This window comes from Hemibagrus wyckioides, linkage group LG09 (genome assembly GCF_019097595.1).
Source record: "Hemibagrus wyckioides isolate EC202008001 linkage group LG09, SWU_Hwy_1.0, whole genome shotgun sequence".
NCBI lineage: Eukaryota > Metazoa > Chordata > Actinopteri > Siluriformes > Bagridae > Hemibagrus > Hemibagrus wyckioides.
Window position 1 is genome coordinate 7,443,006 of NC_080718.1, and position 12,500 is coordinate 7,455,505.

The 12,500-nt window shown below is 45.1% G+C and overlaps 3 protein-coding genes across 6 annotated transcripts in view; 1 reads left to right on the forward strand and 2 right to left on the reverse strand.

Annotated features, from left to right (window-relative positions):
• Positions 1 to 862: 862 nt before the first annotated feature.
• nrde2 (NRDE-2, necessary for RNA interference, domain containing) lies at positions 863 to 8,031 on the reverse strand. Its single transcript, XM_058398952.1, has 14 exons — positions 7,884 to 8,031; positions 6,883 to 6,997; positions 6,500 to 6,697; positions 5,910 to 6,050; positions 5,317 to 5,773; positions 3,953 to 4,331; positions 3,644 to 3,777; positions 3,410 to 3,533; positions 3,168 to 3,337; positions 2,641 to 3,039; positions 1,678 to 2,543; positions 1,395 to 1,536; positions 1,251 to 1,322; positions 863 to 1,141 (listed from the first exon to the last, which is right to left on the reverse strand). Exons 1-14 carry the CDS (start codon positions 7,939 to 7,941, stop codon positions 1,016 to 1,018), a joined length of 3,381 nt encoding a protein of 1,126 aa, XP_058254935.1. The 5' UTR covers positions 7,942 to 8,031; the 3' UTR covers positions 863 to 1,015.
• Positions 8,032 to 8,043: 12 nt separating this feature from the next.
• calm1a (calmodulin 1a) lies at positions 8,044 to 11,472 on the forward strand. 3 transcript variants are annotated; one of them, XM_058398957.1, is made up of 7 exons: positions 8,044 to 8,079; positions 9,452 to 9,831; positions 9,931 to 9,961; positions 10,073 to 10,216; positions 10,465 to 10,571; positions 10,834 to 10,969; positions 11,097 to 11,472. In XM_058398957.1, exons 2-7 carry the CDS (start codon positions 9,457 to 9,459, stop codon positions 11,123 to 11,125), a joined length of 822 nt encoding a protein of 273 aa, XP_058254940.1. In that variant the 5' UTR covers positions 8,044 to 8,079; positions 9,452 to 9,456; the 3' UTR covers positions 11,126 to 11,472. The 3 variants fall into 3 exon arrangements, with proteins under 3 accessions (XP_058254940.1, XP_058254939.1, XP_058254941.1); XM_058398956.1 differs by having other exon boundaries at positions 8,047 to 9,831; XM_058398958.1 differs by lacking the exon at positions 8,044 to 8,079 and having other exon boundaries at positions 9,714 to 9,831; positions 9,906 to 9,961.
• A 704-nt stretch (positions 11,473 to 12,176) lies between these two features.
• The window catches only part of ttc7b (tetratricopeptide repeat domain 7B), an 11,932-nt gene continuing 11,608 nt past the window's right edge, over positions 12,177 to 12,500 (reverse strand). Inside the window, exon 21 of one of the 2 annotated variants that reach the window (XM_058398955.1) lies at positions 12,177 to 12,500. This exon is cut by the window's right edge and continues 255 nt beyond it. The gene's annotated coding sequence lies outside the window, so the exon portion shown is untranslated. The other variant, XM_058398954.1, reaches the window with a different exon arrangement.

Consider the following 12,500-nt stretch of genomic DNA (forward strand, 5'->3'; position numbering starts at 1 on the left):
CGAACCCGAGACTACAAATATTATTATAGATATAAAATTATTTGTATTTGGTGAGCTCAGACCCTGTAGAATTTTTTTTTCTTTTTCATCGATTATATCCGACTAGTCGGTTACACTCGCAGAATAAACATTTGTGCTCTTTTTAGACATTAAACGCTTTTTAGTACAGTACTTTTTAGTACTGATACTTTCTGTTGGAGTCTCATCGCTTGGTGGTGGTCACTGCGGCTTACTGCTGCTTTGGATAGATCTGTGCGGACAGTCCATGAACTTGCTGTGGATAGAACCACTTGGAGACTCTAACACCGTCTCTGAACTGCTGTTGTGGCAGTAAGTTTTTTGGGTCTTCATCAGTGAACATCTGAAGACTTTGGCAGGAAGGAATTAAGTCTATAATGAACTCAGAAATAATGCTGACCTGTTAGTTCCTCAGGAGCTCTTGGTCACACAATTCCATGTGACTATAAACTGTTGTAGAAAGAACATTATTTACATTTACATTACTTCCTGTCCAGTGTCACCCAGATGAGGATGGGTTACCTTCTGAGCCTGGTTCCTCTCTAGGTTTCTTTCTCAGATCATCTCAGGGAGTTTTTCCTCACCACAGTCACCTCAGACTTCTCATTAGGGATAAAATATGCATTAAATTTGAAACTTCTTTGTCTATGTTTTTATATTTCGGTAAAGCTGCTTTGAAACTGTGTCCATTGTTAAAAGTGCTATACAAATAAACTGAGTTTAACGGAATTGAATGGGAACAATTTATTAATGATCTAAAATAATCACTCACTCAGTTTCCTGCATCAGCGTGCTACATGCTGCATCAGAAGAGCAACACAGACAGATCTGGAACATCTACATCTTTCACCAAAACATTTTTATTATTATTAGTAATATTTTTATTATTAAATAATATTTCCACAAAATTATTCTACATGTTTTTTTCCAAAATAAAAAAATAAATGAAGAATAAACTGTCTGTGGTGTGGAGGAGCCGTGCCGTGTGGAAAGGTCTTTAGTCGTCCAGCAGGATGTCCAGTTCCTCCATCGGGGTCCGGAGTCTCAGCTCCTTCTCAATCAGCAGATCCAGAACCTCCTGAACACGATCAGGGAACAAGCTCACAGCATCCATGTACAGGACCTACACACACACACACACACACACACACACACACACACACGATGAGTGGTCCTTGTGATGATTAACATGTTATTAATGTACAGATGAATGTGGAGATAAGAGCGCTCACTTTCACCCAGGGGACATGCTGTAGAGCTCTGTAGAAGATTCCTATTCCTCTCTCTACATCCCCATTACACACCTGAAAACACATTATCATTACCACCACCTTCATCATCATCAAGCTTTACATTGGAGTTAAAATAATCTTCACCATGAAGTTGATGTAACGTCTCCATAGCAGAGGGCAGTGAGCACCATGCTCTGACGCCACGGCAACCTCAAACAGAGAGCGGATACGGTGGCAAAGGCCAATCTCTGGGAACATGGGAAGGGAATCGGCTGGAAGACCCGACCTAAACACACACACACAGGTATTAGCCACATCCCATTTACCATGTAGTACAGTACTGTACAGAATACCCATAATCCCTTGTGCTGAAGATGAAACTATACAGTGATCAATGTTTGTTGTTTGGGACAGGCCCATACGTTACCGCAGCACAGCATCTATCCGTTTCTTCCTCTGCTGTTCGATTGTTAAGGTGAAAAGTCGAGGCAGGATGGTCTGGTTGCCCTTAGTTACGCCATGTAGGAACTGTCGAGTGTCGGCAGCGTTGTAGTAGCAGGCGTCGACCTGTAGGTGGATCCTCCACAGGGATGTGCTGTGAGGCAGCAGGGTGAGTGCATCTTTCAGTGCCGACCTCACACGCCGCAGAGGAAATGCCCTGATGCTCGAGTGATGACGTAACAGCGCCACATGCAATACACACATGGCCTCGAGCTGCTTGGTGCACTTCATGTTCTGTCTGGCCCGAGTGAACACAGCGTCGGCCGCATCGACCCCCACCGTCAAATACTGGAACAGGCCAAAACAGCCAATCAGCGCACTGTCTTTCTCACATGGCCTTCCTTCCGATATGGAATGTTCGTATACTTTGCGTGCCTTCACTATGGCCATGGGGCTGACCTCTCCTATGAAAGGCCTATAGGTGGAGTCCTCTGTTATTGTAGTCAGTATGTACACTGCTCGTGAGGAAGTGGCAGAAATGGGTGTGGTCTTTACACTCTCAGCCCCACACAGACATGAAAGTTCCATTTCTAATTGTGCGTACAGCAGACAGAGGTGGCAGAGAGTGGTGTCACGTAAACCTGATGCCCCACCCAACGAGAGGGCAGAGTCAAAAACCCTGCGTGCTTCAGCAATGTTCCCTAACAACCACTCAACATGGCCGTACTCGCGCCACAGCAACAGAGAGCTACGATTCTCCTGCTTCTTCAGTAAATGCTTCAATAAACGCTTAGCGCACTTCCCCTGCACCCTAAAACTCTTCTTACTGCCACTACGCACACACTGCAGCACCTGCAACACACACACACAACAAAAAAAAAATCAGAGACCAGAGATCAGACTAGATCAGAGGAGACCAGAGATCAGACTAGATCAGAGGAGACCAGACCTTGAGTTTTTCGTATTGCATCCAGCAGAGAGTGAGTTCTGTTCTGTCCTGAGGTGGAAATAGTGGGAGGGTCTGTTCCAGAACATTCCTGACAAACCCCTCCCCCTGTTTATATAGCCCAACCCTCTTCCTCCTAGAATCACAATGAGAGATCATGTGACCCACAGCACTGACTCCAGTCAATGGGAGGTCATGGGAGGTCAAAGGTCTCTCAGGGTCAAGAGTCTCATCCAACAGGGCACGGTCATCCAGGAAGGTGGAGTCATTCACAACAAGGCTGGACGAAGAGGCAGAGCCAATAGGCACTCCCAGAAAGTGAAGAAAAGTGAGCAAGAGACGAAGACGCAGCTCTGGCAACTCAACACGGATTAGAGATGGTCCGATATCATCAAACAACACCTGTACAGGTAACACACAACAGCAGGTTAATGTCTGTCTGACTGACCACTATGTGTCATTTGTCTGTGTGTGTGTGCGTGTGTGTGTGTGTGTGTGCTATAGTTTGGTACAGACTGGTGGAGTTTTACCTGCCTGTCTGGATCCTCACATTCCTCCTCTGATTGGCTCTTTGTTTTGTCTGGTCTCCATGGTAACCAGTGGTTGGCTTCCCGCCATGACTCCACATTAAGCCAGATTCTCCACCTCGGCTGGGTTTTATCTTTAATCTCATCTTCGTCATCAACTTCATCATCCTCCTCTGCAACAACAACACACTGTGGATTCTGCCTGGGGTGTGTGTGTGTGTGTGTGTGTGTGTGTGTGTGTCTACCTGTATCAGGTGTTTGTATCCATCCTCCTCTCTCCTGCTGCTTCATCCAGGTTCTCCACCCTCTGGCTCCACTCTCCCCCACCCTCGGCTCCCCGCTGTCATAAAATGTCTCAAAGAACTCCACCTAGACACACACACACACACAACTGATGATAATGGATTGTGTAATTTCTGTCTTTCTGTATGTCTCTAACACATGTACACAGGTGTGTGTGTGTGTGTGTGTGTGTGTACCTGCTGTTTAGTGGTTAGGTCTCTAACGCTGTCAGGTTTGAAGAAGGTAAACTCAATCAGAGCCTGGAAAAGACACACAGCTTTCTCTGAGTGACCCGTCTGACGCAGGAAGTGGCACTGTCTCACAAACACATCTGAAATATACACAAACAGAACCACACAGTGACACAAACATCACACAAACCAACAAACAAAGGTAAAAGAAAGAGAGATTATTATGTGTAACAAGTGTGAGAAGTGTGATTGGACAGCTGCTGTCATTATCATGACATCATTAGTCAAACAGTTAACTAGTTAGCTGTCCCTCACCCAGCAGGTGGTGTTCTGTCCCTGGCAGTGGTGGGTGAGAGATCAGCTGTCCGTCTTGTACTGCACTGAGCGTGCTCAGACACTTCCTGTATATACTGGTCACCATGGGAACAGAGAAGGAGCTGAACTGGCTCTTTGTGAACTGGATGTAGCTCATCCACAGGGAGGCGCTGTTGGGATGAACAAACACCACCTTCTTCCACTCCTTCAGCTGTGTTGAACTATCCCACAATCCCCTGCCCAGGGTGAGTCTGTGCAGCTTCAACTCCACACTGCTGGGGTTCAACTGCAGCGCACGCTCCACCACACTCAACTTCCTGTCCCACAGAGCACGCTCAGACTCCGCCCCCTGCCCAGAGAGGGAGCTGCCCAGCTCGTCCTGAACACACACACACACACACACACACACACACACACACTACAGTTCAGTGTTAAATACGAGTTATTTTAAACAATTAATATATTAATCTTAATGCCTTAAATAAACTGTACATCTGTCTGTCTCTCTCTCTTGGTCTGTGTCCTACTCGCTACCTGTCTCTCTGACATTCTCTACCTCCTACCCGCCGTCTGTCTCTGTCTCCTACCCGCCGTCTGTCTCTGTCTCCTACCCGCCGTCTGTCTCTGTCTCCTACCCGCCGTCTGTCTCTGTCTGCTACCCGCCGTCTGTCTCTGTCTGCTACCCGCCGTCTGTCTCTGTCTGCTACCCGCCGTCTGTGTCTGTCTGCTACCCGCCGTCTGTGTCTGTCTGCTACCCGCCGTCTGTCTCTGTCTGCTACCCGCCGTCTGTCTCTGTCTGCTACCCGCCGTCTGTCTCTGTCTGCTACCCGCCGTCTGTGTCTGTCTGCTACCCGCCGTCTGTGTCTGTCTGCTACCCGCCGTCTGTGTCTGTCTGCTACCCGCCGTCTGTGTCTGTCTGCTACCCGCCGTCTGTGTCTGTCTGCTACCCGCCGTCTGTGTCTGTCTGCTACCCGCCGTCTGTGTCTGTCTGCTACCCGCCGTCTGTGTCTGTCTGCTACCCGCCGTCTGTGTCTGTCTGCTACCCGCCGTCTGTGTCTGTCTGCTACCCGCCGTCTGTGTCTGTCTGCTACCCGCCGTCTGTGTCTGTCTGCTACCCGCCGTCTGTGTCTGTCTCCTACTCGCCGTCTGTGTCTGTCTCCTACTCGCCGTCTGTGTCTGTCTCCTACTCGCCGTCTGTGTCTGTCTCCTACTCGCCGTCTGTCTCACTGTCTTGCTCTGTCTGCTACTCGCTGTCAGTCTGTCTCTCTCGCTGTCATACACTCTCTCTTTCTCTGTAATTTTTCAGTTCCTCTGTGCTTTAGTAGCATGACTTTATTATTGACAAGACAAGGAAAAAAATACACCTGAAACTGTATGAACTCCAGCCACAAGTTCACATCACTGGGGTTTTCCCTCAGTTTCTTGTTAAAGTCTTCCACTCGTGCCATTAGCATGTTTGATGGAGGTGGCTGCCCCTGACCTTTGACCTCTGGTTGACTTTTTCCCTCCAGCCACAAAGAGGTTGCAAGGTCATACACTCTGAGTGGATCAGTGCTGGTGCTGGTCTGAGGGGCGGGGTCAGACTCCTCCTTACAGGAGGGAAGGGGGATAAATGAAGCAAGGTCAGTAGATAGGGTGGGATCAGTGGGAGGGACTGAGAGAGTACTTGGAGATTCAGAGCTGAGAAATCTGCGGTTGGAGGGAGAGAAATAACGCTCCTCCTTCTTTTCTTTATGCTTCTTTTCCAGGGTGGAGTCTTCCCAACACACGCCCTGAATCCTGCTGTCCAATCCGAGAGCAGACCTGCCCTTCCTCTTATACCTGCAGAGATTCAGGATAGAACCACATACTTAACAGCAGAAGAGAACAGGTTCTACAATAATGAGTTCTAGTGTGGAGATTAAAGCATAAAACGTCTGACTGAGAGACAGACAGACAGACAGACAGACAGGTTTACCTGGTGATGTGAGCTCTGTACAGTGATTTGTACTCCCAGTTTGCAGGGTCAGACTTCCTGTCCAAGTAGAAGAGCTTCTCAGTGGGACACTGAAGATCATCAAGCCACAAAACTCCACCCACATTAACCAAGTCCTCCTGTCTACACACACACACACACACACACACAATTCAATTCAACTTTATTTGTATAGTGCTTTTAACAAAGAGCATTGTCTCAAAGCAGCTTTAGATACGAAACAAGAAACATACAAACAGTCCTAGATGTTACCCCAAGTGACCTGAGGCGACTGTGGCAAGGAAAAACTCCCTTAGATGGTATGAGGAAGAAACCTTGAGGGGAACCAGACTCAAAAGGGAACCCATCCTCATTTGGGTGACATACACACACACCAGAGCAAAGTTACAGTTCCTACTTTGGTCACTTATTGTGCCTAGTTCCCTAGCTTTCTAATCCTACACTTTAATGTTCTATTCCCCAGATTACTCTCTCTGACTGCACTAGTTTCCCTAGTTAACAAACATTACCAAGTTTGTTCTCTTTTTTTTTTCTTTGTTTTATTTCTGCCCAAGTCTCCTTAGTTCTCACACCTCTGTGATGGTTCCAGTTGTTCTCGGTTCAGTAGGTCACTGGGGTACACGGTGTCCGAGTCGCTGTTCTCTGAATCGTCTCTGTTGCGCTTCTTCTGCTTCTTTCTTTTCTTCTTTTTCTCTTTCTTTCTCCTCTTCTTTGATCTGATGTCATCACCACAACCATCACCATCATTGTCTTCCTCAGATGTCTGCTCACTGTAAAATCATTAAACAAGATTAAAGAGCCTTGATGTGTGTGTGTGTGTGTGTTGTTCACTTCATGACTTCCTGTAACACACAGCGATGATCATCTGACTTTCTGTCCTTACTGTGCTAATACTAATCACCTGATCTCTTTATCTCTTTTAACATGTGTGTGTGTTTATGCCGTGTGTGATGACCTGGTGTGTGTGTGATGTGGAGTGTGTGTCTCCGCTGTGTCTCTGTGGATGGTGCGTTGGTGTAGAGACAAAGCATCCACGTTGCAGAAACTGCGATTGGTGAGCCATTCCAGACCTGCAAACACGAACACACAAAGTAATTTATGAACATAAAACACAAAAAACATCTACTTAAGACACATTTAATAAAAACTGGAGGAACATTAAATAAAGAACAGAGAGTACAGAAGCAAAAAAAGGTCACCATAGAAACACAGACATCAGATTTAATAAGTAACCAGAAATGTAAACTCCTCTGTCCTGAAGATTAAAAGTTCCAATTTCACCTCTGATACACAACACTGACACCGGAGACTCCTACCACAAATCTTACACACACACACACACACTCTTCTCCTCACAGATCAGTGATTCCACAGGTGTATAATCAGTGTATTATCAGTGGAGTGTGTGCTGTACACGTGTGTGTGAATGATCTGTTGCTATGGAAACGATAAGGTATGAGAGTGAGTACATTAATATAAAGCTGCGCTCCAGTCAGAGCTGCTGTTAGAGAGAATTAATCACCAGCTGATCCACCAATCAGAGTCCAGAACACAGACAGTGTGTGTGTGTGTGTGTGTGTGTGTGTAATACACTGATTATTTAAAATTCTGTTCTGTAAACATGTTCACTGTATAACTGCGCGCGCACACACACGAACTCTCTCCACACAATCTCCACTTTACTGCACAGTTTATATTTATATCAGTAATAAAAAATAATGATCAAGTCTCATATCATAAACGTAACAAAATAAAATACAACTAAAATATAAATAAACACGTCAAGTTAAAAACAGCGAACAGAGAGCTGTGTTTAAATCCGCTGTCCATAATCTCCGACACCACGGAGCAGTAAGGCAGCATTAGCATTAGCATTAGCTAGTTGTTGCTTCACTAATCAGTTCATCTAACTAAGATTAAATTCTAAATGAAATTCGATCGTGGGGATAAACTCACCTGAGCCTTTAGAGATTTCAGCCTGTGACACTTCTCCAAATGCAGGAAATAACGCCATACTGCAGCTAACCCTAGTTAAAACCTGCTAGCTAGCCTGCTAACCTAGCACTGTCGCACACATATGACGTCAGATGAAACTGGGTGCGTTGTAACAGTGCGCCAAATTGTCTGTGAAGCTTGATTCTCAGTCGTCCAGGTGAGTTTACCTGCAGGTCAGTCATGTCCACTGGACTTCTCTGTAGTTACTCATCCGAGTAGCTTCTTCAGGCTGAGGGACACAGAGTCCTGTGTGAAATCTCCGGACTGCAACAGACTGTATTTAGAGTATTTGACAGCTAATGTTACACCTTTATTTTTAATTTATAATTTAAATATCGCTTAGTGGTTTGTACGTTCCCCTCACACCTCCAGGGTCAGGGGTTCGAGTCTCGCTCCCGCTCTGTGTGTGTGTGGAGTTCGTATGTTCTCCCCGTGCTTGGTGGGTTTCCTCCGGGTGCTCCGGTTTCCTCCCACAGTCCAAAGACATGCTTCTAGGCTGATTGGAGTCTCTAAATTGCCCGTAGTGAGAGAGAGTGAGTGAGTGTGTGTGTGTGTGTGTGTGTGTGTGTGTGTGCGTGTGCCCTGTGATGGGTTGGCACTCTGTCCAGGGTGTATCCTGCCTTGATGTCCGACCTGAGGATAGATCAGATAATCGGTAGACAATGAAAAAATGTAAATATCTTGTGTGAGCGCGAGCTGAAACACTCAAGAGAAAACTTCAACTGAAATAACATAAAGGGTTTATTCAATACCACTTCACACTTAAACTGTACAGTAAAACGGCAGATATACAGACTACAGTAAATCTTCCTAATCATTATCTATTAACATTTATTACACACCAAAGTAATGAATTACATTTATTCTAATAACATGACATTTCCTTTATTTATTATATTGAAAACAATGAACAATAAAGCTCACATTAACATGGAAACACTGATGTGTTTTCTTTCACATCAGTAACCAATCAGAGAGCAGTGTTTCACTCCCAGGTGTGTTTTGGGAAGATTCCTCGGTGAGTGAAATTACTGACTCCATGAACTCTCCAGAGAACCAGGAATATTACGCTGATAACTGCAATAAACTGATTTGTTTTCCACATGATGATAACATTTATGCTGCTTTTTAGTCATTCAACAAAAATGCCTAAAAATCCAACAACTGAAAAGTTCTTATATTCTGTCACACTGAAGAGGCTCTTCTAAACTTTATATTTAATAATGTAACCATGGTAATGTAAATGATATAAGTAGTATGCACTACAGTAAGGGCCCTTGCTCCCCTGTGACCTATTTAATCAGTGAGATGATCCCCAGTGTGAAACATTAGTACAGTGCTAACAGTAATATGCTGAAAAGCATGAAGCAGACCTGTCCCCTCCCCAACCACACACACACACACACACAGTGGGAGCTGCAGAGGCAGCAAGATGGTGCCGCAGCGTGTGTGTGTGGCAGCAGGCCAGAACTCAGTGTGTGTTTCGGTGGTGTTGGAGCTGTTGGAGCAGCAGAACTGTCTTTATGCAGAGCTGATGGAGCAGCAGGAACGCAGAGTGACCGCTCTGATGAAGAGGATGGTGGACATGAGCTCAGCACGGCTAACCAAGGAGCTCCATGAACTCAAGATTGGACTGCAGAGGGTTCACGCTGACGTCTCACTCCTCTGCCGACACACTGCCCTCACCGCACACTGCATGGACAACCTGAGACATAAACTGATAGAGGACAGGAGGATAGAGGGCAGGAAGGGTGGAAAAGTGGACAAGGAGACAGCAGGCAGGAAGGAGACTGGCAGAGGTGAAGGCATGAAGACAGCAGAGATGAAAAGATTGGAGGAGTTCACCAAAGAACCCAAGGCTAAGAAACTGGTGGCAGATCTGACTGACATCCAACTTCATGATCTAAAGGTTAGGATGGAGAGAGAGAGAGACAGAGAGAGAGAGAGAATTAATAAGTAATAACTGTCTGACCAGCTGATCAGATGTTTTCCTGTTTCTCTCTATCAGGCTGACCAACTCACAGAGGAACAGATCACCGGTAAACACAGTGTGTGTGTGTGTGTGTGTCTTATGATCATTAAAAATAATATTAATATAAATCATTGCTAGAGTGTATAAGTGTGTGTGTGTGTGTGTGTGTGTGTGTTAGAGTTTAGGGAGGCTTTCATGTTGTTTGATAAGAATGGAGACGGTTCTATCAGCACTGCAGAGTTGGGCTCAGTGATGCGCTCTCTGGGACAAAATCCCACAGACACGGAACTGTACGACATCATCAGACAGGTGGACGCTGATGGTAATGGTCACTACACCCTAAACACTACACATCATCAGACAGGTGGACGCTGATGGTAATGGTCACTACACATCATCAGTCAGGTGGATGCTGATGGTAATGGTCACTACACATCATCAAACAGGTGGACGCTGACTGTGAGGGTCATTACACCCTAAACACTACACATCATCAGTCAGGTGGACGCTGACGGTAATGGTCACTAAGACCCTAGACCATGAACTCTAAACACTGCACCTCTCTCTCAGGTAATGGGAGAATTGACTTCCCTGAGTTTATCACTATGATGGTGAAAAAGATGAAGGACACGGGCAGTGAGGACGAGATCCACGAGGCCTTCAAAGTGTTTGATAAGGTGTGTGAGCATCTGACTGATTAGGAACCAGACCCTGAGAACACACTCTTAGTTTTAAAAGATCCTTTTCAGTGTGTGTGTGTGTGTGTGTGTGTGTGTGTGTGTGTAAGGGAAGGTAACAGGTGAGGAGCGACAGGATTTTACAATAATAGTGTTGAAAGTTCACACAGAGCACAGAATTCACGATTTACTTCCTGTGTACTGAATGTCAGTGTCAGTCTTATGTTTGCTGGTTCTGGTTCTGTCTGTGGTTCTGTGTCAGGATGGAAATGGCTTCATCACTGGGGCGGAGCTACGTGCTGTCATGACAAACCTTGGTGAGGAAGTTACAGGACAGGAAGTGGATGAAATGATCAGAGAAGCAGATAAGGATGGAGACGGACAGGTCAACTACCAAGGTGACACACACACACACACACCACTCCAAATAGGTCTCAGAAACCATGAACGTCATGGGTTGTCATGAGAGTCATAGAAAGTTTCATGGTTTGACCTTTGACCCTGTTTTCTGTTCCTGTTTTACAGAGTTTGTACAGATGATGAAAGCTCAGTGACCTCTCCATCTCACATCTAATCACAATCTGTTTATTTAACCTTTTTGTGATTGTTCTAAATAAAAGTGAAGTAAAAAGTCTTTTTTTTCAAAAAATTGAAAAAAAGAGTGATGTCTCTCCAAGATGTCTCAGAAAACAGGATTGAGTGTAAATTCATACCTGTCCCTCCCAGCCTGAGGGCTTTCAGGTGATATACTCACTGACCTTTCTATAATCTTCCTATTCGGACTCTGTGTGTATTAGGTGAAATAAGTCAACAGTTTTTATAAACAGACCGGAGCTGTTATTGTGGAAACAATGGAGAGCAAAAAAACATTAAAAAAAAATCAATAAACTGAAACCCTAAAACCATCACCTGTGTGTGTGTGTGTGTGTGTGTGTGTGTTCCTCTGCTACCGGACAGTCAGCACAGGGTCTGCTCATGTTTCCTCCACTGGTATCACTGGTATCATGGTGTGTATGTGAGTTGGCCTAACCTCCTGAGCACAGGAGTACAATGTGTGTTGAGAGCAGTGTGTGTGTGTGTGTGTGTCTATAGACCTGATTCCATTCTCACACACACACACACCTGAAGTGTTTTAGATCTGCGGTGTAGGACATCATCACCCGTTTACTGCTCTGATACAGACCTTTAGATGTTTACTTCCTGCTCACCTGAGACAGGTGTTGATGAGCAAGGGCTGTGTTACCGGCTCAGATGAGCTGACCACTCAAAGCTCCAGCCAGACTTGTTTGTAATGATGTGCTTCAACAGTGACTCGTTCTCACCAAACAACTCCTTTAAGCAGATAATCTGCGTCAACCTTGTGAATGATTTAATAATTAACACTTTCATTTAAAGTTTTTTACCTTTTTCTGACGGAGTGATATCACCACCTGCACAGAGTCTCTGATCACCTCAGGATCACGTGACAAATCAAATCAATCAAAACTCGATTTAATCTACAAGATTACTTCACTGGATAGTTAAAAGAATCAAATGATTAATGATTTCTCACAGATATGGTTGTGTTTAAACTGACATACAGACACAGAGAGAGAGAGAGAGAGAGAGAGAGAGAGAGAGAGATGTATTGGAATCTCTTTTATACAGTATTATGTCCATGATGTGGTCAGTGGTGAATTTTGCTGCCCCACTGACCCTAATTAACTAATTCCATACAGGACCTGTGTGTTTATACATTTATTATATATTTTATATTTACATACATGAATATTCATGAACACACAGCACATCACACATGCATCACAGGTTAGTAACACTGTGTGTGTGTGTGTGTGTGTGTGTTTAGGGTTATACAGAACAGCACTTTACATGAACACAAATATACTTAGGAGCTTCAGGAGCTACAGAGAGGAGTAACACTACACTGGT

Bases quoted from the DNA above. Each gene is read 5' to 3' on its own strand.
- nrde2 (XM_058398952.1), bottom strand. From the start codon at position 7,941: ATGGCGTTATTTCCTGCATTTGGAGAAGTGTCACAGGCTGAAATCTCT. The intron at 3,778-3,952 runs GTGAGGGACAGC...TGTATATTTCAG, and splicing joins GACAGAACACCACCTGCTGG to ATGTGTTTGTGAGACAGTGC. The intron at 3,338-3,409 runs GTAGACACACAC...TTGTTGTTGCAG, and splicing joins GATACAAACACCTGATACAG to AGGAGGATGATGAAGTTGAT.
- calm1a (XM_058398956.1), top strand. From the start codon at position 9,355: ATGGTGCCGCAGCGTGTGTGTGTGGCAGCAGGCCAGAACTCAGTGTGT. The intron at 9,832-9,930 runs GTTAGGATGGAG...TCTCTCTATCAG, and splicing joins TCCAACTTCATGATCTAAAG to GCTGACCAACTCACAGAGGA. The intron at 9,962-10,072 runs GTAAACACAGTG...TGTGTGTGTTAG, and splicing joins CACAGAGGAACAGATCACCG to AGTTTAGGGAGGCTTTCATG.